The 25,769-nt window shown below is 40.0% G+C and overlaps 1 protein-coding gene across 1 annotated transcript in view; it reads right to left on the minus strand.

Annotated features, from left to right (window-relative positions):
• Positions 1-25,058, minus strand: part of LOC111157330 — a 38,860-nt gene extending 13,802 nt beyond the window's left edge. The window contains exons 1-5 of the mRNA XM_022518654.1: positions 24,960-25,058; positions 21,313-21,395; positions 19,708-19,803; positions 16,540-16,933; positions 2,368-2,464 (exon numbers count right to left, since the gene is read on the minus strand). Coding sequence (XP_022374362.1) covers positions 2,368-2,464; positions 16,540-16,933; positions 19,708-19,803; positions 21,313-21,395; positions 24,960-25,058 — 769 coding nt within the window. The remainder of the gene's footprint in view (positions 1-2,367; positions 2,465-16,539; positions 16,934-19,707; positions 19,804-21,312; positions 21,396-24,959) is intronic.
• Between the last annotated feature and the right edge of the window lie 711 nt (positions 25,059-25,769).

Consider the following 25,769-nt stretch of genomic DNA (forward strand, 5'->3'; position numbering starts at 1 on the left):
AAGCATCTGCCTTTGGCTCAGGTCATGATCCCAGAGTCCTGGGATCTAGCCTTGCATCGAGCCCCACAATGGGCTCCCTGCTCAGCCAGAAGCCTGCTTCTCCCTCTCCCACTCCCCTTGCTTGTATTCCCTCTCTCTCAGTCCCTGTCTCTGTCAAAAAAATAAATAAAATCTTTAAAAAATAAAATAAATAAATTTTAAAGAATAAAATTGCATTGATTTCATAGATTAATTTGGGAGGATTAACATCTTTATGATGTTGAATCATCCTATTCAAGAACAAGGGAGGGGCGCCTGGGTGGCTCAGAGGGTTAAGCCTCTGCCTTTGGCTCAGGTCATGATCTCAGGGTCTTGGGATCGAGTCCCGCATCGGGCTCTCTGCTCGGCGGGGAGCCTGCTTCCTCCTCTCTCTCTGCCTCTCTCTCTGCCTATTTGTGATCTCTGTCTGTCAAATAAATAAATAAATAAAATCTTAAAAAAAAAAAAAGAACAAGGGATGTTTTACCATTTGCTTAAATCTGCTTCAGTGTCTTTTAGGAGTGTTTAAAATTTTCCTTGGATAAGTTTTAGGCCATTCTTACTAAATTTATTCCTAAAGATATAACTCTCCATGTTGCTATTGTAAATAGGCTTTTCTCTAACATTATATTCAGTATAAGCTATTTCTATATATGAAAGCTGATTTTTTATGTTAATTTTAAATCCTGATCCTTCACTCAATTCTTTTACTGTATTGAGGTACTTTTATTATCAATTTCCTGGAATCCAGCTATACTATGATCTGCAAATAGATATTGTTCTACTTGTTCTTTACCACTTCTATGCTTCTTCTTGATTTCTCTTATCTAATTGTCTTGGCTACTTTACCTCTAACATAATGCAGAATAGTAGTGAAGATAGTGACAATGTTTGCCTTGTTCCTGATATGAAACTGAAATGGAAATGCCTGTAGAGGTTCCCCATGTAAATAAGATACTACCTTTAATGCTAAAATATATACTTCATCAAGTTAAGTAAGTACTCTTCAAATCCTATTCTCTTAAGTGTCTCTATCATGAACGGGTACTTAATTTTGCCAAAGGTTTTCTCAGAATCTACAGAGGTAATCTTATTGTTTTTTCTTTATATTTATTAACATGGTATATGATACTAATAGGTTTCCTTATATTGTACTAAGACTGCATTCCTGGAATAAATCCTGCCTTAGAACTTCTGCCTTTGTTTTTTCCTCTGCCTAGAATCTACTTTCTCTGGTTTTCATATGTCTAGCCCCTTCATCTATTCAGACCTTATAAAATATCTCCTCCTCAGAGATGCATTCCCTGGACCACTCAATCAAAAGTAACCTTCTAGTTAATCTATAGGACAGTACCCTATTTTAATTTCCTACCCAGCACTTATTACTATTCTCCCTGTATATCCCATATGTATACTCCTATGCAAATATCTTCAACCACTACAACAGTACTAAACCTGTCTTAGAAGTAGATTTATTGCTGTATGCCCAAGATATATAGTACCTGGCATATGTTAGGTGCTCACCAGTTGTTTGCAATAAATCTACTATCATTATGGGCTCACTACTGATACAACATGTGATTTTATCACAGGAATAAAAAAGTAGTAAATAAACTCACCTTCAAATACACTTAGGGCATAAGTCTAGACTTAACATCAAAGAGAAAGCTAGAAACTCAAACAAAATTGAAGTGGGCAATTTTTTAGATAGTCTAAATCAGCGAATCAAAAAAAAACCTGCTAATTAAAAAAGTATGATACTAAAATCAAGGTTTCCTTTCTTCCAATTAACATTTACTAATTAAAATTTCTCATTAAGGGGCACCTGGATGGCTCAGAGGGTTAAAGCCTCTGCCTTCGGCTCAGGTCATGATCCCGGGGTCCTGGGATCGAGCCCCGCATTGGGATCTCTGCTCAGCGGGGAGCCTGCTTCCTCCTCTCTCTCTCTCTGCCTGCCTCTCTGCCTACTTGTAATCTGTCTGTCAAATAAATAAATAAATAAATCTTTAAAAAAAATTCTCATTAAAATTTGTTATAAAATTTATCAGTAAAGGAGTTAACATTTAAATTGGATGAAGAATAAATCAATGTAAATGACTTATTGTATCTAATAAAAACCAAAGGTACTGAGTGTATAAGCCTAATGATTCACAAACCTGTACCCCTGGGGCAAATAATACATTATATGTTAATAAAAATAATTAATAAAAAAACAAAAGTATTCTTTAATAGATTTTAGTATTATAATTCCACCAGCAAAAAAAAAAAATTTTAACTCACAAAAATTAATTTTAACTTTATATAATGGAAACCATAAAAAACAGAAAGGTGGTAAACTCTCTCAATTACCTGTAAAAGATGATGATTTCTCTGAGCATTTTACTTTTAGAAGTTTCCTATTAATAAATACATAACCACAGGGACAAGATTTACATGCAACAGGAACCTGGAGGGGGAAAAAAGGGAAAAAAATATTACTGCTTTACTATTTATAATTTCTGAAGTATTTATGTGACTTTTCAACTAAGCAATAACTTACTTGAAGGTAGAGATCACACTTTTATTAAAACTCCACCTCTTCATAAAAATTATTCAAGACAGGAAATCACACCCATCCCATTCTCCTAATCCTTTATAGTTCCAAGCATACGGTAAATGTTTAATAACAACTAATGTGAGTGGCCACAGGAAGAATGTAAAGTAAAAAAAACTATTTGCTGGCTGGGGTAGGAGTCAAGATAGCAGAGGAGTAGCAGACTGAGATGACATCAGGTAGCATGAGTTCAGCTACATAGTTATCAAACCATTCCAAACACCCACAAACCCAACAGGAGATCAAAGAGAAGAACAGCAATTCTAGAAACAGAAAATCGACCACTTTCTGAAAGGTAGGATGTGCAGAGAAGTGAATCTGAAGCGACAGAAAGACAGACCGTGGGGGGAGGGGCCCGCTCCCAGCAAGTAGCAGGGCAACAAAGCAAAAAATCTGAACTTTTAGAAGTCTGCTCCACTGAAGGACATTGCTCCAGAGGTCAAGCGGGGGTGGAGTCCATGCGGGGACAGTATGGTCTCAGATCCCACGGGGTCACAGAAGGATCGGGGGTGTCTGAGTGTAGCAGAGCTCGCAGGTATCAGAGCAGGGAAGCCGGCTACAGAGACGGAGCCAAGGAGTGAGCTCTCAACTTGGGGTTACCTTAAACCATAATCCGTGGCACAATTGGGCCACTGCTCTTTGAGCAGGGACCCCACAAGTGGCAGATCTGGGGAGACCCACTTTCCTTCTCTGAAGGCAGGAATCTGCTGAGTTTGGAGACTCCAAATGGACCTGTGTGCCAGAGACGGAGGTGCCTGATCGCAGGCGGGTGACCTCAGAGTCAGCCAAAGACCAGGGAGATGGGAGTGACTGAACGCTTTTCTCCAAGGGCACACTGAGGAGTGGGGCCCCGAGCTCTCAGCTCCTCCAGGCCAGAGACTGGGAGGCCACTATTTTCATTCCTGTGCTCCAGAGGTCTAGAGAAAGCGTTCAGGGAACAAAAGCTCCCCAGAGCAAACCCAAGCAGATTATTTAGCCCTTAGCCGAGCCCCTGGTAAGGGCAGCACAATTCCGCCTCAGGCAAAGACATTTGAGAATCACTACAAAAGGCCCCGCCCAGTAGATCAGCAAGAACATCCAGCTAAGACCAAGCTCACTGATCAAGGAGAAGAGCGGAATTCCAGAGGAGGGGGAAGCAAAGGATGGAATTCATAACTTTGTACCCATGATTCTTTAGTCTTGCAAAGTTAAACTTTTGTTTGTTTGTTTTATTATTTTTTTTAAGATTTTATTTCTTCCTTTGACAGACAGAAATGAGAAGACGGTAGAGAGAGGCAGGCAGAGAGAGAGGGGAAAACAGGCTCCCTGCTAAGCAAAGAGCCAGATGCAGGGCTGGGTCCGCAGGCTGGTGCCTCACCACGTCCACCGTGAAGCCCTGCAGCAGCTCCCGCAAAGTTAAATTTTTTTAGTTTTACTTTTTTCTTATTCTAATTTTTTTAACTTTTCCTCTTTTAATGTTTTTTTAACTAGTTTATTATAACAATACCTTTCTTTAAAAAAAAACCTTTTTAAACCTTCATTATGATAGTCATTTTATCCTTCATTGTATCTAACTTAATTTTTTGTATACATATAGGGTTTTTTCTTCTAAAAATTTTTTGGGATACAAACTCTTCTAATAGATCAAAATATACCCTAATCTAGCACAGGACTTTGTTCTCATCTCCAGCCTGAGCAAATTCTCTCCACTTTCTTTTTCTTTCTTTTCCTAACCAACTTATCAATACCTTTATTAGAATTTTTTAAAATTTTCATCTTTACAGTCATATTCCATCCCTTCATCATGTTGATCCTCATTTTTGTATATATATAAGTTTTTCTTTCTTTAAAATTTTGGGAGGTAGTTTCTTCTAAGAGACCAAAATACACCCAAAATCAAGTGGGTGGCTCTGTTCTATTGACCAGTCTAATATACTTTTTTTAATTTTTCTTAAACTTCTTTTTACCCCCTTTTTTCTCCCCGATTGGGGTCCCTTCTGATTTGGATAGCATACATTTTTTCTGGGGTCTTTGCCATCCTTTTAGTATTTTATTCTCTTGTTCATATATTCTTATCTGCATAAAATGACAAAGTGGAAAAACTCACCAAAAAAAAAAAAAAAGAACAAGAGGCAGTACCAAAGGCTAAGGACCTAATCAATACAGACATTGGTAATATGTCAGATCTAGAGTTCAGAATGACAATTCTCAAGGTGCTAGCTGGGCTTGAAAAAGGCATGGAAGATATTAGAGAAACCCTGTCTGGAGAAATAAAAGCCCTTTCTGGAGAAATAAAAGAACTGAAATCTAACCAAGCTGAAATCGAAAAAGCTATTAATGAGGTGCAATAAAAAATGTAGACTCTTGGGCGCCTGGGTGGCTCAGTGGGTTAAGCCTCTGCCTTCAGCTCAGGTCATGATCTCAGGGTCCTGGGATTGGTCCTGCATCAGGCTATGCTCAGCAGAGAGCCTGCTTCCCCCCTCTCTTTGCCTGCCTCTCTGCCTACTTGTGATCTGTGTGTGTCAAATAAATAAATATAATCTTTAAAAAAAAAATGGAGGCTCTTACCACTAGGATAAATGAGGCAGAAGAGAGAATTAGTGATATAAAAGACCAAATGAAGGAGAATAAAGAAGCTGAGCAAAAGAGAGACTAACAACTACTGGACCATGAGGGGAGAATTCAGAAGATAAGAGATACCATAAGACGAAAAAATATTAGAATAATTGGGATTCCAGAAGAAGAAGAGAGAGACAGGGGGGCAGAAGATATATTGGAGAGAATTATTCTAGAGAATTTCCCTAATATGGCAAAGGAAACAACCATCAAAATCCAGGAGGCACAGAGAGCCCCTGTCAAAATCTATAATAGGTCCACATCCCGTTATCTAATAGTAAAACTTACAAGTCTTAGTGACAAAGAAAATCCTGAAAGAAGCCGGGACAAGAAGTCTGTAACATACAATGGTAACAATATTAGATTGGCAGCAGACTTATCCACAGAGACCTGGCAGGCCAGAAAGAATTGGCATGATATATTCAGAGCACTAAACGAGAAAAACATGCAGCCAAGAATAGTATATCCAGCTAGGCTATCATTGAAAATAGGAGAGATAAAAAGCTTTCAGGACAGAAAAAACTAAAAGAATTTGTAAACACCAAACCAGCCCTATAGGAAATACTGAAAGGGTTCCTCTAAGGAAAGAGAGTCTAAAAGTAGTAGGCCAGAAAGGAACAGAGACAATATACAGTAACAGTCACCTTACAGGAAATACAATGGCACTAAATTCATATATTTCAATAGTTACCCTGAATATAAATGGGCTAAATGTCCCAATCAAAAGACACAGGGCATCAGAATGGATAAAAAACCAAAACCCATCAATACGCTCTCTACAAGAAACTCATTTTAGACCCAAAGATACCTCCAGATTTAAAGTGAGGGGGTGGAAAACAATTTACCATGCTAATGGACATCAAAAGAAAGCTGGGGTGGCAATCCTTATATCAGACATTTAGATTTTAAGCCAAAGACTATAATAAGAGATGAGGAAGAACACTCTATCATACTTAAAGGGTCTGTCCAACAAGAAGATCTAACAATTTTAAATATCTATGCCCCTAACATGGGAGCAGCCAACTATATAAACCAATTAATAACAAAATAAAAAAAACACATCAACAATAATACAATAATAGTAGGGGACTTTAACAGCCCCCTCACTGAAATGGACAGATCATCCAAGCAAAAGATTAACAAGGAAATAAAGGCTTTAAATGACACTCTGGACCAGATGGACATCATTGATATATACAGCACATTTCATCCCAAAATAACAGAATACACATTCTTCTCTAGTGCACATGGAACATTCTCCAGAATAGATCACATCCTGGGTAACAAATCAGGTCTCAACTGGTACCAAAAGATTGGGATCATTCCCTGCATATTTTCAGACCACAATGCTCTGAAGCTAGAACTCAATCACAAGAAGAAAGTTGGAAAGAACCCAGATACATGGAGGCTAAAGAGCATCTTACTAAAAACCAAATGGGTCAACCAGGAAATTAAAGAAGAATTGGAAAAATTCATGGAAACAAATGCTAATGGATACACAACTGTTCAAAATCTGTGGGACACAGCAAAAGCAGTCCTGAGAGGAAAATATATAGCGATACAAGCTTTTCTCAAGAAACAAGGGTCTCGGGGCGCCTGAGTGGCTCAGTGGGTTAAAGCCTTTGCCTTCGGCTCAGGTCATGATCCCAGGGTCCTGGGATCGAGCCCCGCATTGGGCTCTCTGCTTGGCGGGCAGCCTGCTTCCCTTCCTCTCTCTCTCTCTGCCTGTCTTTCTGCCTACTTGTGATCTCTATCAAATAAATAAATAAAATCTTAAAAAAAAAAAAAAAAGAAAAGAAAAGAAGCAAGAAGGGTCTCAAATATACAACCTAACACTACACCTAAAGGAGCTGGAGAAAGAACAGCAAAGAGAGCTTTTCCGCTAAGATCAGTAACTCGGCAGGGATGTCCATTATCACCACTGCTATTCAACATAGTAATAGAAGTCCTAGCCTCAGCAATCAGACAACAAAAAGAAACTAAAGGTATCCAAATCAGCAAAGAAAAAGTCAAACTATCACTCTTTGCAGATGATATGATACTTTATGTGGAAAACCCAAAAGACTCCACTCCAAAACTGCTAGAACTTGTACAGGAATTCAGTAAAGTGTCAGGATATAAAATCAATGCACAGAAATCAGTTGCATTTCAGCTGCACAACAAGACAGAAGAAAGAGAAATGAAGGAGTCAATCCCATTTACAAGTGCACCCAAAACTATAAGATACCTAGGAATAAACCTAACCAAAGAGGCAAAGAATCTGTACTCAGAAAACTATAAAGTACTCATAAAAGAAATTGAGGAAGACACAAAGAAATGGAAAAATGTTCCATGCTCATGGATTGGAAGAACAAATATTGTGAAAATGTCTATGCTACCTAAAGCAATCTACACATTTAATGCAATCCTTATCAAAATCCCATCCATTTTTTTCAAAGAAATGGAACAAATAATCCTAAAATTTATATGGAACCAGAAAAGACCTCGAATAGCCAGAGGAATGTTGAAAAAGAAAGCCAAAGTTGGTGGCATCACAATTCCAGACTTCAAGCTCTATTACAAAGCTGTCATCATCAAGACAGTATGGTACTGGCGCAAAAACAGATACATAGATCAGTGGAACAGAATAGAGAGCCCAGAAATAGACCCTCAACTCTATGGTCAACTAATCTTTGACAAAGCAGGAAAGAATGTCCAATGGAAAAAAACAGTCTCTTCAACAAATGGTGTTGGGAAAACTGGACAGCCATGTGCAGAAAAATGAAACTGGACCATTTCCTTACACCACACACAAAAATAGACTCCAAATGGATGAAAGACCTCAATGTGAGAAAGGAATCCATCAAAATCCTTGAGGAAAACACAAGCAGCAGCCTCTTCGACCTCAGCCTCAGCAACTTCTTCCTAGAAACGTTGCCAAAGGCAAGGGAAGCAAGGGCAAAAATGAACTATTGGGACTTCATAAAGATCAAAAGCTTTTGCACAGCAAAGGAGACAGTCAACAAAACCAAAAGACAACGACAGAATGGGTGAAGACAGAGGAATGTTGAAAAAGGGCTAGTGTCCAAAATCTATAAAGAACTTATCAAACTCAACACCCGAAGAACAAATAATACAATCAAGAAATGGGCAGAGGACACAAACAGACATTTCTGCAAAGAAGACATCCAGATGGCCAACAGACACATGAAAAAGTGCTCCACATCACCTGGCATATGAGTTACCATCTCACACCAGTCAGAATGGCTAAAATTAACAAGTCAGGAAATGACAAATGCTGGCGAGGATCCGGAGAAAGGGGAACCCTCCTGCACTATTGGTGGGAATGCAAGCTGGTACAGCCACTCTGGAAAACAACATGGAGGTGTCTCGAAAGGTTGAAAATAGAGCTACCCTACGACCTAGCAATCATGCTACTGGGTATTTACCCTAAAGATACGAATGTAGTGATCCAAAGGGGCACATGCACCTGAATGTTTATAGCAGCAGTGTCCACAATAGCCAAACTATGGAAAGAACCTAGATGTCCATCAACAGATGAATGGATAAAGAAGAGGTGGTATATATATCCAATGGAATACTATGCAGCCATCAAAAGAAATGCAATCTTGCCATTTGTGACAACATGGATGGAACTAGAGGGTATTATGCTGTGTGAAATAAGTCAATCAGAGAAAGACAATTATCATATGATATGAGGATTTTGAGAGGCAAAGTGGGAGGCTTGGGGGATAGAAAAGAATAAATGAAACAAGATGGGATCGGGAGGGAGACAAACTATAAGAGACTCTTTTTTTTTTTTTTTTAAAGACTTTATTTATTTATTTGACAGACAGAGATCACAAGTAGACAGAGAGGCAGGCAGAGAGAGAGGGAGGGAAGCAGGCTCCCCGCTGAGCAGAGAGCCCGATGTGGGACTCGATCCCAGGACCCTGAGATCATGACCTGAGCCGAAGCAGCGGCCTAACCCACTGAGCCACCCAGGTGCCCCTATAAGAGACTCTTAATCTCACAAAACAAACTCAGGGTTGCCTGGGGGGAGGTGGGGAGGGAGAAGGTGGTTGGGTTATGGACACTGGGGACAGTATGTGCTATGGTGAGTGCTGGGAAGTGTGTAAGCCTGATGATTCACACAGCTGTACCCCTGGGGCTAATAATACATTGTATGTTAATTTTTTTAAAAGGTAATTTAAAAAAAACCTATTTGCTAAAATGTCAGTCTCAGAATAGTTACAACATGGATTAGAGTAGGAAAAAGTGACTAGGAAATTATTACATTAATCCTAGGATGAGAGGCTGTTGGCCTGTTCTGCAATGCTGGCAGGGTAATGTATTTCCAAAAAAAAAAAAAACAAAAACCACAAAGAGTATATTTGACAGACATTTTAAAGGGAGGAAGAAACAAGAAGTAGACACAAATTGATTACTAATGATAAAATAGAATTGAAAACTTGTGATTTCTTTTCTCATCCACCAGTTTTTCAGAGTATGTTGTTTAATTTCTACAAATTTTTTGAATTTTCTAGTTTTCCTTTGTTGTTGATTTCTAACTTTATTCTGCTGTGGTTGGAGAAGATACTTTAAATGGTATCAGTATTAAAAAATTAACTGTGGGGGCGCCTGGGTGGCTCAGTCATTGGGTGTCAGCTCACGTCGTGATCCCAGCGTCCTGGGATCAAGCCCTGCATCAGGCTCCCTGCTAGGTGGGAAGCCTGCTTCTCCCTCTCCCACTCCCTCTGTCTGTGTTCCTTCTCTCACTGTGTCTCTCTCTCTCAAATAAATTAATTAATTAACTTTGATTCTCACCTTATGCCACATACAAATATGGACTACAGACCTACATGAAATATTTTAAACTATTAAACTTCTAGAAAATACAAAAAAAAAAAAAAAACCTGCCTTCAATAGTTTGAACATGAGAGAAGAGGGCCAGTACTAATTCCTGGCAAGGGATCATTTACAATAGCCAGTCTGAGGGAAAGGAACATGGAAAACTATAAAATAGGTGCCAGACATAGGTTCTCCTAGTCTCCGGCAGAGGAAAGACCCTGAGCAAATCTCATAAGATCTGCAGTTTTCTGTTTTCTTTTCTAAGGTCTTTACTACCTGAAGTAGTCTGTGATCTTCACATAGTTTTAAGTGAAAATCGATTATCATGTGACAGCTTTATTGTTATAATAAACATACAATAAACTATACATATTTAAAATGTACAATTTGACATGTTTTGACAATTGTATATGCCCATGAAACCATCAGCATCAAGACAGTCAATATATCCCTAGGTTTCCTCATATGCCTTTGTAATCTACCTCTCCTTAGCATCTCCCTCAATATCCCCAAGCAACTACTGATCAGCCGGCACTATAGATCAGTTTGAATTTTCTAGAGTTTTATGTAAATGGAATCTTAAGTACATGCTCTTTCTTTGTTTAGCTTCACTTAGCATAATTATTTTGAGATTTGTCCATGTTTTTGCATATAACAAGTTCTTTCCTTTTATTGCTGAATACTATTCATATGAAGATATACCACAGTTTATCTGTACATGTTGACTGTTTTCAGTTTTTAGCTATTACAAATAAAGCTACTATGAACTTCAATGCAAAAGTCTTTGTGTATATGTATATATATTACACACACATGTGTATACACACACACACACACACACACACACATTCTTTTCTCTTGAAAAAATAGCTAAAAGTGGAAATGGCTGGATCATATGACAGGTCTAACTTTTTAAGAAAACTGCCAAACTGGGGTGCCTGGGTGGCTCAGCAGTTAAGCGTCTGCCTCCAGCTCAGATCATGATCCCAGGATTCTGGTCATGATCCCAGGACTCTGGGATCAAGCCTCACATGATGGGGCTCTCTGCTCAGCAGGGAGCCTGCTTCTCCCTCTCCCTCTGCTTGTGCTCTCTGTCAAATAAGTAAAATTTCTAAAAAAGAAAGAAAGAAAGAAAAACGATCAATTATTTCCCAAAGAGGTTGTACCATTTTATATTCCCACCAGCAGTGTGTGAGATGTCCAGTTCCTCCACATACTCATCAATATTTGGTATGTTCTTTTTTAGTTATTCCAGTAGGGTCTCACTATGGTAATACACATATCCCTAATGACTAATGATGTTGAGCATTTTTCTATATGCTTATATGCTGCCTGTAAGTCTACTCTGGTGAAGTATCTATTCAAATTTATGCCTATTTTTTAATTGGGTTGTTTGTTTTCTTATTATTAACCTTTGAAAGCCCTTTATGTATTCTGGATACAAGTTCTCTAGTACATATATATGCTTTGCAAAGGTTCTTATTTGTTCTTATCTTCTTTTCTTTTTCTAAACAGTGATTTTCAAAACAGAAGTTTTCATTTTGATTAAGTCCAATTTACCATTTTTTCTTTTATAGGTCATGCTTTTGGTGTTGTAACACCAAACAATTGCCTAACTTAAGTTCACAAAGATATTTTTAGTATTTTCTGGAAGTTTCGTAGTTTAAAATTTTTCATGTAGGTCTACAAATCCATCTTGAAATATTATTTGTATATGGTGCACGTAAGAATTAAAGTTTTTTTTTTTTTTTTAAAGAATTATTTACTTGGAGAGAGAGAGAACGGGGGAAGGGGCAGAGGAAGAGGGAGAAGGAGAGAGAAACCTAAGCAGACTCTGCGCTGAGCACAGAGCCTGACACTGAGCGCAGAGCCTGACATGGGGCTCAATCTCACCTGAGCTATTACCACTGAGATCACAACCTGAGCCAAAACCAAGAGTTGGATGCTTAATTGACTATGTCACCCACGTGCCCCAAGTTCATTTTTTAAGATAGATATCAAAGTAACTTCTCCAAACACAACATGACAAAGTTAGAAACAAACAGAAAGGAAAACTAGAAAATTCAAAAAATTTTAGAAATTAAGCAACATACTCTGAAATAACCAATGGATTAAAAAAACAAATCATAAGGAAAAATAGAAAATACATAAAGATGACTGAAAACAAAAATATAACCTATCAAAACTCAGGACACAGTTAAAGCAATGTTAAGCAGGAAAATTATAGAGCTGTAAAAGCTTACATTAAGAAAGAAGATCTCAGGGTTCCTGGGGGGCTCAGTGGGTTAAAGCCTCTACCTACCGCCCAGGTCATGATCCCAGGGTCCTGGAATCGAGCCCTGCATCAAGCCCCACATCGGGCTCTCTGCTCAGTGGGGAGCCTGCCTCCCTCTCTCTCTCTGCCTGTCTCTCTGCCTACTTGTGATCTCTGTTAAATAAATAAATAAGGGGTGCCTGGGTGGCTCAGTGGGTTAAGCCGCTGTCTTCAGCTCAGGTCATGATCTCAGGGTCCTGGGATCAAGTCCCGCATCGGGCTCTCTGCTCAGCAAGAAGTCTGCTTCCCTCTCTCTCTCTGCCTGCCTCTCTGTCTACTTGTGATCTCTCTCTGTCAAATAAATAAATAAAATCTTTTAAATAAATAAATAAAATTTTAAAAAAATAAAAAAGAAAGATGATCTCAAATCAACAATCTAACTTTACAACTTAAAGAACTAGAAAAAGAAGAGCAAACTAAACCCAAGCCAACATAAAGAGGGAAATATTAGTATTAGAGATAAACAAAATAGAGAATAGAGAAATAATAAAGAAAATCAATAAAACGAAAGTTGGTTTCTTTGAAAAGATGAACAAAATTGACAAGCCTTTTGCTAGAGACAAAAAAAGAGGGAGGGGCACCTGGGTGGCTCAGTGGGTGAAAGCCTCTGCCTTCAGCTCAGGTCATGATCTCAGGGTCCTGGGATCGAGCCCCGCATCGGGCTTTCTGCTCAGCGGGGAGCCTGCTTCCTCCTCTCTCTCTGCCTGCCTCTCTGCCTACTTGTGATCTCTGTCTGTCAAATAAATAAGTCTTTAAAAAAAAAAAAAAAAAGAGGGAAGACTTTATTACAGATATACCTTATTTTTTTGCACTTTGCTTCATTGTGCTTCACAGATACTCTGGGTTTTACATATTGAAGATTTATGGCAACATTTCGTGGAGGAAGTCTATCACCACTATTTTTCCACCACATCTGCTCACTTTGTATCTCTGTCATGTTGTGGTAATTTTTGAAATATTTTAAACTTTTTCATCATTATCTTGGTTATAGTGATCTGTGATCAGTGATCTTTGATGTCACTATTTTAATTCTTTTGGAGTGCCATGAAACACACCTATACAAGACAGCAAACTTAATCGATAAATGTGTGTGTTCTGAATACTCTACCAATTGGCCATTCCGTTTACCTCCTTCTCCTCAGGCCTCCCTGTACTAAGAAGCAGCAATATTGAAATTAGGCCAGTTAATAACCCTATGATGGCTTTTAAGTATTCAAGTTAAAGGAAAAGGTACACATTTCTCATTTTAAATCCAAAGTTAGAAATGATTAAGCTTAGTACAAAAGGCATGTCAAAAGCCAAGCAAGGCCAAAAGTTAGGCCTCTTACACCAAACAGCCAAATTATAAATGAAAAGGAAAATTTCCTGAAGGAAATGGTGCTACTCCAGTGAACACACAAATGGTAAGAAAGTGAAACATCCTTATAATTGATATGCAGAAAATTTTGGTGGTTTGGAAAAAAAAAAATCAAACCAGCCACAATATTCTTAAGCCAAAACCTAATTCAGGGCAAGGCCTGAACTTCATTCAAGTCTATGAAGGCTGACAGAAAGCAAATTAGTGATTGCTAGTAGCTAGGGACTAGGTGGCATTGAGAATGACTGTTTGTTTAATGGAAACAAGGTCTCACCTCAGAGTGATAAAAATGTTCTGGAATTCGATAGTGGTAATGGTTGTACAACACTGTAAAAATATTAATGCCACTGAAGTAGACCCTTTAACATGGTTCAAAGGGTGAATTTTATCTTTTTTACCACAATGAAAAAAATCAATTGTATTTCTATACATAATGAAATTGATAAAACGAAAATTTTAAAACAATTCCACTCACAAAAGCATTCAAAAAATTGAACTGATAGGGGAAAATTTACAAAATATGTTCAAAATCTGTACAATGAAAACTACACACACTGCTGAGTGAAATATTTAGAGGAGGTAGTAAATTTCTCTTACCAAAGGAGGGAAAGTAAAATGAGGCAATTATGTTGAAAAGATAGACACTGCATCATGACATAAAAGATGTCTTACAGATGGTTTTAATTGAAGAACTTTTCAATGAACTCTACTTTTCCTAGTTAAGAATAACCAAACTTTATAGACCAAGGAAACCATTAAAAAAATTTCATGGCGGGGCTTGGGGGCACCTGGGTGGCTCAGTGGGTGACTCTGCCTTCGGCTCAGGTCATGATCCCAGGGTTCTGGGATCAAGCCCACATCGGGCTCTCTGCTCAGCAGGGAGCTTGCTTCCCTTCCTCTCTCTGCCTGCCTCTCTGCCTACTTGTGATCTCTTTCTGTCAAATAAATAAATAAAATCTTAAAAAAAAAAAAAAAATTCATGGGGGGGCGCCTGGGTGGTTCAGTCGTTAAGCTCTGCCTTTGGCTCAGGTCATGATCCCAGGGTCCTGGGATGGAGCCCTGCGTGGAGCTCCCTGCTCAGCAGGAAGCCTGCTTCTCCCTCTCCTACTCTCCCTGCTTGTAGTCCCTCTTTCACTATGTCTCTGTCAAATAAATAAATAAAATCTTAAAAAAAAAAAAAAATTCACGGGACTATGACATGTTAATAAAGGGTTGACAAAAGTCTTCACTGAGAAAAAAGACCTTTGCGTAAGTCTAGCACTCCCACCCTGGCAGCCTAATCAAATAACATTATTAGACAATATTGCTTATGGTAAAAATGATACGTAATTGGCATCTGGACTGGAAGGCATGAAGTTTTAGGTTTCCCTAAGTACAATAAATATAATCATGCCATTCCCGGGGGGCTAAGAAACATGAAATTTCCAAGCTATGGTAAGTCTTGGAACCACTCCGACCATCTTGTTTTCACACCTGAACTGTTATTTGGAGAGGCAGAGAAAGCCCCTGGTATGCTGTGGGGATCCTTACTGACCACAATTCTAATGCTGTTCTGATTACATACAGTGTTACATTACATACAGGGCAGGCCTGAATGGCTAGCAGAACCCTAGACCCCTCCCTGGTGGTCATAAAGCCATTGCATGACCTTTATGAGCTGAGTTTATAAAACAGATACTAAAACTTCAAGAAGCCGGGGTGCCTGGGTGGCTCAGTGGGTTAAGCCTCTGCCTTCAGCTCAGGTCATGATCCCAGGGTCCTCGAATCGAGCCCCGCATAGAGCCCCGCATCGGGCTCCCTGCTCAGCGGGGAGCCTGCTTCCCCTTTCTCTCTCCGCCTGCCTCTCTATTTGTGATCTCTCTCTCTCTCTCTCTCCGTCAAATAAATAAACAAAACCTTTAAAAAAATATATTCAAGAAGCCACACACAGGTAGGAATGGCAAATTCATCTTTTTAAAAAGTTAGACAAATACACACCATCTTAAGAGGGGAGTGCCTAGAAAAGTAGGGCTTTAACAGGGACTTAGTATTCAGTGGTGTTCTATTAAAAATTTAGAACAAAGTAATGATTATTTGGGTTATGTAAAGTATTAAAAGGCATATTAAGATCACCAATTTACTGACATCTAAAAGGAAAATGTCATAATCGTTGCGCCCCCCCCCCTTTTCTTTAAAGATTTTATTTATTTGACAGATCACAAGTAGGCAGGGAGGCAGGCAGAGAGAGGGGGAAGCAGGCTCCCTGCGGAGCAGAGAGCCCGAAGCGGGAATGGATCCCAGAACCCAGGAATCATGACCTGAGGCGGAGGCAGAGGCTTAACCCACTGAGCCACCCAGGCGCCCCAGCTGCGGCCCTTTTTGTCACCGCACGCAGCTAATGAGAACAAAGCAACCCTGCATGGCAGAGGGGCTTTCGGAGCCAGGAGCCTGGAGTCTGGTCTCGGGAGTCGGGCACACTGGGCATTCTCGTCGCGGCAGAAGGGGACTGAAGGGGCCGTGCTCGTCCACTTAGGCCACTGCCCCCACACTCCCGCCGCTGTCACCCAGAGCAGCCGGCCAGGGCGCCCGGTCCGCTCCAGACAAACCCACGCCTCCCTCCCGCGCAGGACACACACAGTTGCCCGGCTAACGCCTCCAGGTGGGGACCAGCCACTGCAACCCCGGGAGTCCCCTGGCATCCCTTCGGCTCAGCCCGGCCTCCCACCATGGACACCGAGCCCAAGGACCAGACCACCCGGCGAGGCTGCCTCTCCACAGCCAACGGCCGTACACAACGGCCACCCGCCCGCGCACCCGCCCCGCTGGCCCCCAGGTCCGGCCCCCGGCACCCACCTGTTGGTCGCACTCGGGGCACGATTTGGTGGCCATCTTCACTTTCTTGGCTCTAGTTGCAGACAGGCTCTTCTCCAGCAGCAGCGGCGGCTGTGGCTGTAGCTGTGGCGGCGGCAGCTCCGGTTCCTCCGGCTCCTCCCCTCGTACCTCAGCCGCCCAGCCTCCACCCGCCGGGTCCCCCCAGGCCAGACCGAAGCTTGAACTGGAGTGCGCGCGTGTGCGCGAGCCCGGGCGGAGCCTGAGAGCAGCGGGGGCGGGGCAAGGCGTGCGCCCGCCGCAGCCACGGGCCTCTCGCGCCTGCTCAGCGGGACCGCGAAGCGCGCTCCCACCAGCACAGCTCAGGTCCTCGAGAGCGTCCGGATTCTCACGAGAGGAGACCTCCTGAACCTTCCGGCTGCACGGTTATAGCCACGCCTTCTCACCCGCGGACCGCGTGGGGGCGTGGTTGGGGCGGGACTCGGCCGTAACGGGCGTCGGGTTTGACCAACGAATGCACAGAAGGGCGGGCCTGGTACGGGGCACGCCCTCTCCCGGGGAGGAAGGAGAACGTGAGTGAAAGAAGTGGAAGGGAAAGTGCTTACACAGGTCCTGGCATTTAATACACTTAAAAAATGCCAGCAACTCTAATCATTGAGAGACTGTAACAGACATCTAGTTAACGGTGTGGACCTAGGGTCAGGTATTGAAAATTCATTCATTTATTTAATTAAGGCCCACTGTCAGGCAAATTAAATGCAGAAGAGCACACTTTAGGTATTTATAACCAGTACTTACTGTCCACGATGAAAGACCACTTTTTAAAAATCCATCGGTCACTGATAGTTAACTAAATTAAGATTAAAAATAAGTTACACATAGAGGCGCCTGGGTGACTCAGTCGGTTAAGCATCTACCTTCTGCTCAGGTCGTGATCCCAGAGTCCTGGGATGGAGCCCTGCTCAGCAGAGAGCCTGCTTCTCCCTCTCCTGCTCTTCCCCTGCTTGTTCTTTCTCTCTTTCTCTCCCTCTGTCAAATAAATTAATAAAAAAAATAAATTACTCATAGATTGGAGAAAAACTATACAAAACGCAATTTCATTTTTTAAATGTGAAATTCAGCAGACATAAAATTACATTTCAACAATCAGAACAGAGAGGAAATAATTTAAGAAACTGTTTACTTTAGAGAAAATTTGTCAATTGGCATTTGTTACAGTGAATGGCTATTACCCTAAGTTTTTGTTCTACAATTGTAACTAAAGCAGATATGAGTGAAATTCTATTCCCTTATTAAATGCCTGTAAGCACACTTTGAATGAATACATTGAGCATAAATATTTAAAGATTTCAGTGACAAATGATACTGTTTCTTGTTTGGTCATTTATCTAAACTTGGCTGGGTTGATAAAAGCGTTACAGAGGAAAATTTATGTCTAAACTAGTTCTAAGTTCTCATAGTAAAAAAAAAACAATCTCATGGAGGTATGTTAATGGAAATGGAAGAATAGATTTTAAAGCAACTTCAGTAAATTCATGGTTCATTTTTTTTTTCATTTTTTTTCATCATGGTTCATTCTTAACCTTTACCGAAAATAAACCGATGATGTATTTTCAAAATTCATATTCAGTCCTCATAAGTGGCTAGGTCCAACAGTTTATCCCATACAGTAATAATTAAAATTTTAAATACCTTTTAATAAAAGAAATGTGTTCCAGATCTATGATTTTGCTTTGCAGCAATCTTCTTTTTTTTTAATAAAGATTTTTATTTATTTATTTGACAGAGAGATCACAAGTAGGCAGAGAGGCAGGCAGAGAGAGAAGGGGAAGCAGGCTCCCCACTGAGCAGAGAGCTGGGCTCATGACCTGATCCCAGAGATCATGACCTGAGCCCCGAAGGCACAGGCCTAACCCACTGGGCCACCCAGGTGCCCCTAGCAATCTTCTTTTGAGGGAAAGTACAATTCAAACTGTTCTATCATATTTGTAAAATATTTAATTACGTATTTTCACAGGTGTGCAATGTCAAGTCTTATTGATAATGTTTTTTTAATTTTTTTAAAGATTTTATTTATTTATTTGACAGATACAGATCACAAGTAGGTAGAGAGGCAGGCAGAGACAGAGAAAGAGGAGGAAGCAGGCTCCCTGCTGAGCAGAGAGCCCGATGTGGGGTTCGATCCCAGGACCCTGGAATCATGGCCCAAGCCGAAGCCAGAGGCTTTAACCCATGAGCCACCCAGGCGCCCCAATAATGTTTTTAAAATATGAAAATAACAATATATAAAATCTGTTCCTCCAATTCTTCTAAGTTCTATTTTTGTTCTTCCATCTTAACTGCCATATGTTGCCTTCCTTCCTTCCATTAAAATAGTAAGATCCAAATATCACCCACAAAATACTAGCAAACTAAATTCAGCACATATTAAAAGATGTATAGATCTGGAAAAAAACACACTGTTCTAATACGATAACATTTTTCCAAAAAAAAAAAGAAAGAAAAAGAAGTTTTTACATCATGACCAAGTAGGATTTATTCCCAGAGTGCAGGGATGGTCCTACATACAAAAACCATTCAATGTAATAAACTATAGGAGTAGTAGTTTTCTAATATCTTTCCCTCAAAGAACCTTGATTTTGAAAACACTGGTGAGTAAGAGTATCCATTTTGGAAGTCCAACAGTCCAGCGGAGAAGTTCTAGCACATCCTCGGAGAAAGAAAAAAAAAAATCCAAAATTGGATCTGAAGAAATCCATTGCACTGAAGAAAGTAAGAGAAATAGTTTTAATTTATCTGTGTCTCCATTCCCACAGAGTGGCACAGCTTAGTATCAAGAGGAACACCTTGGCCTGCAGTTTCTCCCACAGCAGAAAGTGAGAACATGTGAGTGCCCATCCTCCCCAGCTATGTGAGACACTGCCAAAGAGGTCCACCTTTTTCTTACCCCATCTGGAATACTGAGGTAAGCTGTATACCTGAACATGAGGAGAGAATAGGAACACATCAGGCAGGGCTTAGAGTACATCATAGAGACATGGAATATGCTTAACTATTTTGTGGACTCCATTACAAGGGCCACCACAAACCACTAGTGAGGTCTTGTCTGAAGATTCCCCTACTGGCCCACAGGCATCCCTAATGTTCTCCACACCTCACCCACATAACCTGCCCCCCCCCAAACACACGCACCTTGTGGTCAATTCCCTGTGTGTGCCCATGACAGTGGCAAGTGAAAGCATTGGCAGAGGGCTCATGAACACGGAAAACTGTCCCAACTCTGCAAGACTGTGAAAAAGCAAACAAATTAGAACATTCACAGTTATCTTAGGGAAAGTAAAGCTAAAGCTGTCAGCAGTAGGTCCAGCTTTGCAAAAAGAAGGCATATAATCTTAAGAATGCCACATACACACACACACACACACACACAAAGAGAGAGAGACAAAGGGAGAGAGAGAGAGAAAGGGAACAAGAAGTGTAGAGCAGGCATACACATAGAAGAGGTTTGAGGAAATCCCAGAATCCCTAGACAGGCCGACAGAAATTATTTCTCTCCCAAAGCCAGACAGTAAAGACTGGAGGAGGTAATCACTTTTTCAAATGCCAAGACAGTAATCCAACACTTCAAGGAACATGAAAAATCAAGGAAATATGAAACTACCAAAGGAAAACAATAAATTTTCAGTAACCAACCCAAAAGAAATGTAGATCTATGATTTGAATAAGATGAAATTAAAATAGTTGCTTTAAGAATCTCAGTAACTTACAAAGAAACAAAAACAATTCAATAAAATCAGAAAAACAACACGGGAACAAAATGAGAAGTTTAACAGAGAGACAGAAATTGCAAAAAAAGAACTAAACAGAAATTCTGGAGCTAAAGAACACAATGAATGAAATGAAAATTGTAACATCAACAACTGACTTGATAAAAAGAAAGAATCTCAACTTGAAAACAAGTCACTTAAAATTATCTATTCAGGGGACGCCTGGGTGGCTCAGTTGTTTAAGCAGCTGCCTTTGGCTCAGGTCATGATCCCAGCGTCCTGGGATCGAGTCTCACATCGGGCTCCTTGTTCTGTGGGGAGCCTGCTTCTCCCTCTGCCTGCCACTCTGTCTGCCTGTGCTCGCTCGCTCTCTCTCTCTCTTTCTGACAAATAAATAAATAAAATCTTTAAAAAAAAATTATCTATTCAGAGATCAACAACAACTAAAAGAATAAAAAGGAGTGAAGAAACACTACATGGATTATGAAATACCATCAATTGAAACAATTTCTAAATTTTGGGAATACCAGAAGGAAAGAGAGGGAGAAAGGGGCAGAAAACTTATTTAAAGAAGTAATGACTGAGGGGACACTTGGCAGGCTCAGTAGGTTAAGCTTCTGCCTTCAGCTCAGGTCATGATCCCAGGGTCCTAGGATCGAGTCCTGCCTGGGGCTACTTGCTCAGCAGAAAGCCTGCTTCTCCCTCTGCCTGGCACTCCCCTGCTTGTGCTTTCTCTCTCTCTCTCTCTCTCTCTCTCTCTCTCTCTCTCTGACAAATGAATAAAAATATTAAAAAAGAAAAGAAAGGAAGGAAGGGAGAAAGGAAGGAAAAAAGGGAGGGAGAAAGGAAGGAAGACTGGGAACTTCCCATATCTGGAAAGAGATATAGGCAGCCAAGTTTATGAAGCTCATAGGTTCCCCAGACAGATTCGACCCAAAGATATTTTCTACAAGTACATTATAATAAAAAAAATCTCGAATCGAAGAGAAAATATAAAAGCAAAAAAAAAAAAAAAAATCTCCTCACATACAAAGTAACCTCCATAAAGCTATCCGTGTCATTCTCAGCACAAACCTTGCAGGCCGAGACAGAGTAGGGTGAAATATCAAAGTGCTGAAAGAAGAAAACCAAGAATATTCTACCTGGCAAAGCCGTCATTCAGAAGTGAAGGAGAGATAAAGAATTTCCCTGGCAATTTAAGGCTGAGGGAGTTAATCATTAATCATCACTAGATCTGCCGTAAAGGAGTTCCTCAAGCTGAAATGAAAGGATACTAACTACTGACATGAAAACATGAAAAAAATAAAACATATTGGTAAAGGCAAGGATACAGTAAATTACAGAATACTCATCCTATAATTTGATGTTTTAGAAATCACTTAACTTTAGGGGCGCCTGGGTGGCTCAGTGGGTTAGACCTCTGCCCTCAGCTCAGGTCATGATCTCAGGGTCCTGGGATTGAGCTCCACATCGGGCTCTCCGCTCAGCGCGGAGCCTGCTTCTCCCTCTCTCTCTGCCTGCCTCTCTCTCTGTCAAATGAATAAATAAAACCTTCAAAAAAAATCACTTAACTTTAAAGCAAAGGTTTAAGGACAAAGCATTAGATAATGATTGCTACAATAGTTTGTCAATGGATACACAATACAAAAAGACAGATGTTGTGACATCAAAAACAAAATAGAGGGAGAAAAAGGGTAGTTTCTGTATGCAATTGAAGTTAGAATACACTGTTATAACTACAAGATGTTTTATGTAAACCTCATGTGAATATTATGTGAAATATGTGAAAAAAAAGGAAATCCTGCTATGTGCGATGATAGGCAGGAGCCTAGAAAACGTAATGCTTGGTGAATAAGCCAGACAGGTAAACACAAATACTGTATGATCTCACTTATATGTGGAACCTAAAAAACAAAACAGAACCATAAAAAGGTCTACCTCATAGAAACAGTAAAATGGCAGTTATGAGGGTCTGGGGAATAGGGAAAGTGGAAAGATGCTGGTCAAAGGGTACAAGCTTGCCACTGAAGGATAAATAAGTTTTGTGGATCTGATGTACATACATCACGATGATTATAGTTAATAATACTGTCTTGTATACTTGAAATTTGCTAAGAGAGTAAACCTTAAGCATTCTCATCTCTAAAACAAAAGGTAACATAAATATGCAACATGATGGATATGTGTTTTTTTTTTTAAAGATTTTATTTATTTATTTGGCAGAGAGAGATCACAAGTAAGCAGAGAGGCAGGCAGAGAGAGAGAGAGGAGGAAGCAGTCTCCATGCAGAGCAGAGAGCCCGATGCGGGGCTCGATCCCAGGACCCTGAGATCATGACCTGAGCCGAAGGCAGAGGCTTAACCCCCTGAGCCACCCAGGCGCCCCAACATGATGGATATGTTAATTAATCTGGGTGGTAATCATTTCACAAAGTATATGTATATCAAGGCACCACATTACATATGGTAAATATATACGATTTGAGTTGTCAATTATATCTTAATAAAGCTGGGAAAATGGAACATACCAGATTAATAGAAAGAAGGGGGAAACCACATGACCATTTTGACTGAGGCAGAAAAAGCATGTTGACAAAAACCAACACCCTTTCATGATAAAAAGACTCAACAAAAAACAACAAGTGTTGCTGTGTATGGGAGAAATTGGAACTCTTTTTTTTTTTTTTAAAGATTTTATTTATTTATTTGAGAGAGAGGCAGTGAGAGAGAGCATGAGCGAGGAGAAGGTCAGAGGGAGAAGCAGACTCCCCATGGAGCTGGGAGTCCGATGCGGGACTCGATCCCTGGACTCCGGGATCATGACCTGAGCCGAAGGCAGTCGTCCAACCAACTGAGCCACCCAGGCGTCCCGAGAAATTGGAACTCTTATGCATTGCCTCTGGAAAGGTAAAATGGTGCAGCTCCTGTGGAAAGCAGTTCCTTAAAAACTTCAACATAACTTAAGCTTCCTTAAAAACTTCAACATAACATTACCATCCGATGCAACAGTTTCATATGTGGGTTTGGACACAAAGGAATTTGAAGAACACACTCAAACAGATTTTTTTTTATACAGGGATTTTTATTCTTCCAACTTTTCATATTAAGTGACTTCATTTTTTTTCTTCAAATTTTTATTTAAATTCTGGTCGGTTAACATACCTTGTAATATTTGTTTCAGGAGTAGAATTCAGTGATTCATCACTTGCATAAAACACCCCATGCCTAACATGGCAAGTGCCTTCCTTAATGCCCATCACCCATCTAGCCTACCCCGCAACCACCTCCCTCCATCAACCCTCAGTTTTTTCTCTATCTTTAAGAGTCTTTTATGATTTGTTTTCCCCCTCTCTCTTTTTCCCCCTTCCCATATCTTCATCTGTATTGTTTCTTAAATTCCACATATGAGTGAATTCATATGATATTTACCTTTCTCTGACTGACTTATTTTGCTTAGCATAATACACTCTAGCTCTATGTACATCATTGTAAATGGCAAGACTTCATTCTTTTTGATGGCTGAATAATATTCCATTGTGTATATATACCACATCTTCTTTATCCATTTCACAGAAATCTTGGCTCTTTCCATACTTTGGTGTTGTTGATAATGCTGCTATGAAATTCGGGCTGCATGTACCCCTTTAAATCTGTATTTTTTATCCTTTGGGTAAATACCTAGTAGTGTAATTGCTGGATCATAGGGTAGTTTTATTTTTAACTTTTTGAGGAAATTCCATACTGTCAAACAGATATTTTTATACCTATTTCCAGAGCACCATTCATCACAATAGTCAAAAGGTAGAAATAATCCAAATGTACATTTGTGAGTGGATAAGCAAAATGTGATATATGCATATAATAGAATTTTATTCAGCCATAAAAAGGAATGAAATTTTGATATATGCTACAGCAGGATAGATCTTGAACACATGCTTAGTGAAGTAAGACAGACAAAAAAAGAACAAATATTGTATAATTCCATTTATATGAGATACCTAAATTAGTCAAATTTATAGACACAGAAAGCAAAAAAAAGTAGTTACCAATGTCTCAGGGGAGGGAAGAGGGGAAATTTTTTGTGGATCTTTCCCAGTCTTATTGAAATGTACTTGACATATAACACTGTATAAATTTAAGGTGTATAACATAATGATTTGCCATGTATATACATTGTGAAATGATTACCAGAATAAGTTTAATTAATATCACCCCACATACTGACATTCTTTTCTTGTGATGAAAACTTTTAAAATCTACTCTCTTAGCAACTTTCAAATATATGATACAATGTTGTTAACCATAGTCAACATGCTGTACATCACATCTCCAGAATTTTTTTTATCTTACAACTTAAAGTTTGTATCTTTCCATCTCCTTCACTCATTTCTCTCCTCCCCTACCCCCCACCATTGGTAATCACCAGTTAATTCTCTGTTTTTATAAGTGTGTTTGTTTGGTTTTTTGTTTAAGATTGCACATGCATGGTAAGATCGTACAGTATGTTTTTCCTCTGTCCATATGACCCTCTCACCCTACGTGGGCTTTGACATCTCACTCTGACTCATACTACCTCCATCTCCATTGCATGTGTGCTTCTCACACAGCTCAGGCTCTAACACTCCACACCAGCTGTGGCTGCTGCTATCGCCCCAACACACACAGTTGCTCTCCTCACCCTTCTTAAACCTGAACCCTGTGCTGACTGCTGCCACTCCACTTTATGGATGCCTTCTTTACCCAGCTGGATCTCCAACACTCCACATCGGGTTACCATAGTTGCCCTCTTCATCCCACTTGACACCTAATAGCACATGGACCTTCCTATTATTGCTCCAACCCCATGTGTGGATACATTCTTTATTCTTAAAACCAACATCTTGCACTGGGCCTTCAACACAACTGTTCCCACCCCCATTTGCAGTCTCCGACATTCCACCCCATGCTGCAAAGATTTCTTCCTACCCTTACTTGTGCAACCTCTGACCAGGCTGTTTCTCAACCCACATGGATTTAATTCACTTGGACTCACCTAATGGTTTTTGGACTGAACTGTTCAGGAAGAAAGAAAGGAAGAAAGGACAAAGGGAAGGCAGAAAGAATTGAAGGATAGAAGGAAGAAGGGAAGGTAAGAAGAATGGAAAGAAAGGGTTATTTTCTGTTATAGCTAACATGATTTTTTAGTTACAGGATATATAGAGTACAATTTCTGTTTTTAAATTGAGCAATTTTAGAGCAATTTTGAGTTCACAGAAAAATTAAGCAGAAGGTACACAGATTTCCCACATACTCTGCCCCCGCATACACAGAGCCTTCCCCACTGTCAAAATCTGTCAACAGAATAATATATTTATTATAATCAATGAAACCACATTGCCACATCATTGTCACCCAAAGTTCCTAGCTTACATTATCGTTCCTTCTTGGTATTGTACATTCTATGGATTTGAATAACATGTGATGACTTATATCCACCATTACAGTATCA

The sequence above is a fragment of the Enhydra lutris genome, unplaced genomic scaffold (assembly GCF_002288905.1).
Source record: "Enhydra lutris kenyoni isolate GAN:26980312 unplaced genomic scaffold, ASM228890v2 scaffoldscaffold54, whole genome shotgun sequence".
Lineage (NCBI taxonomy): Eukaryota > Metazoa > Chordata > Mammalia > Carnivora > Mustelidae > Enhydra > Enhydra lutris.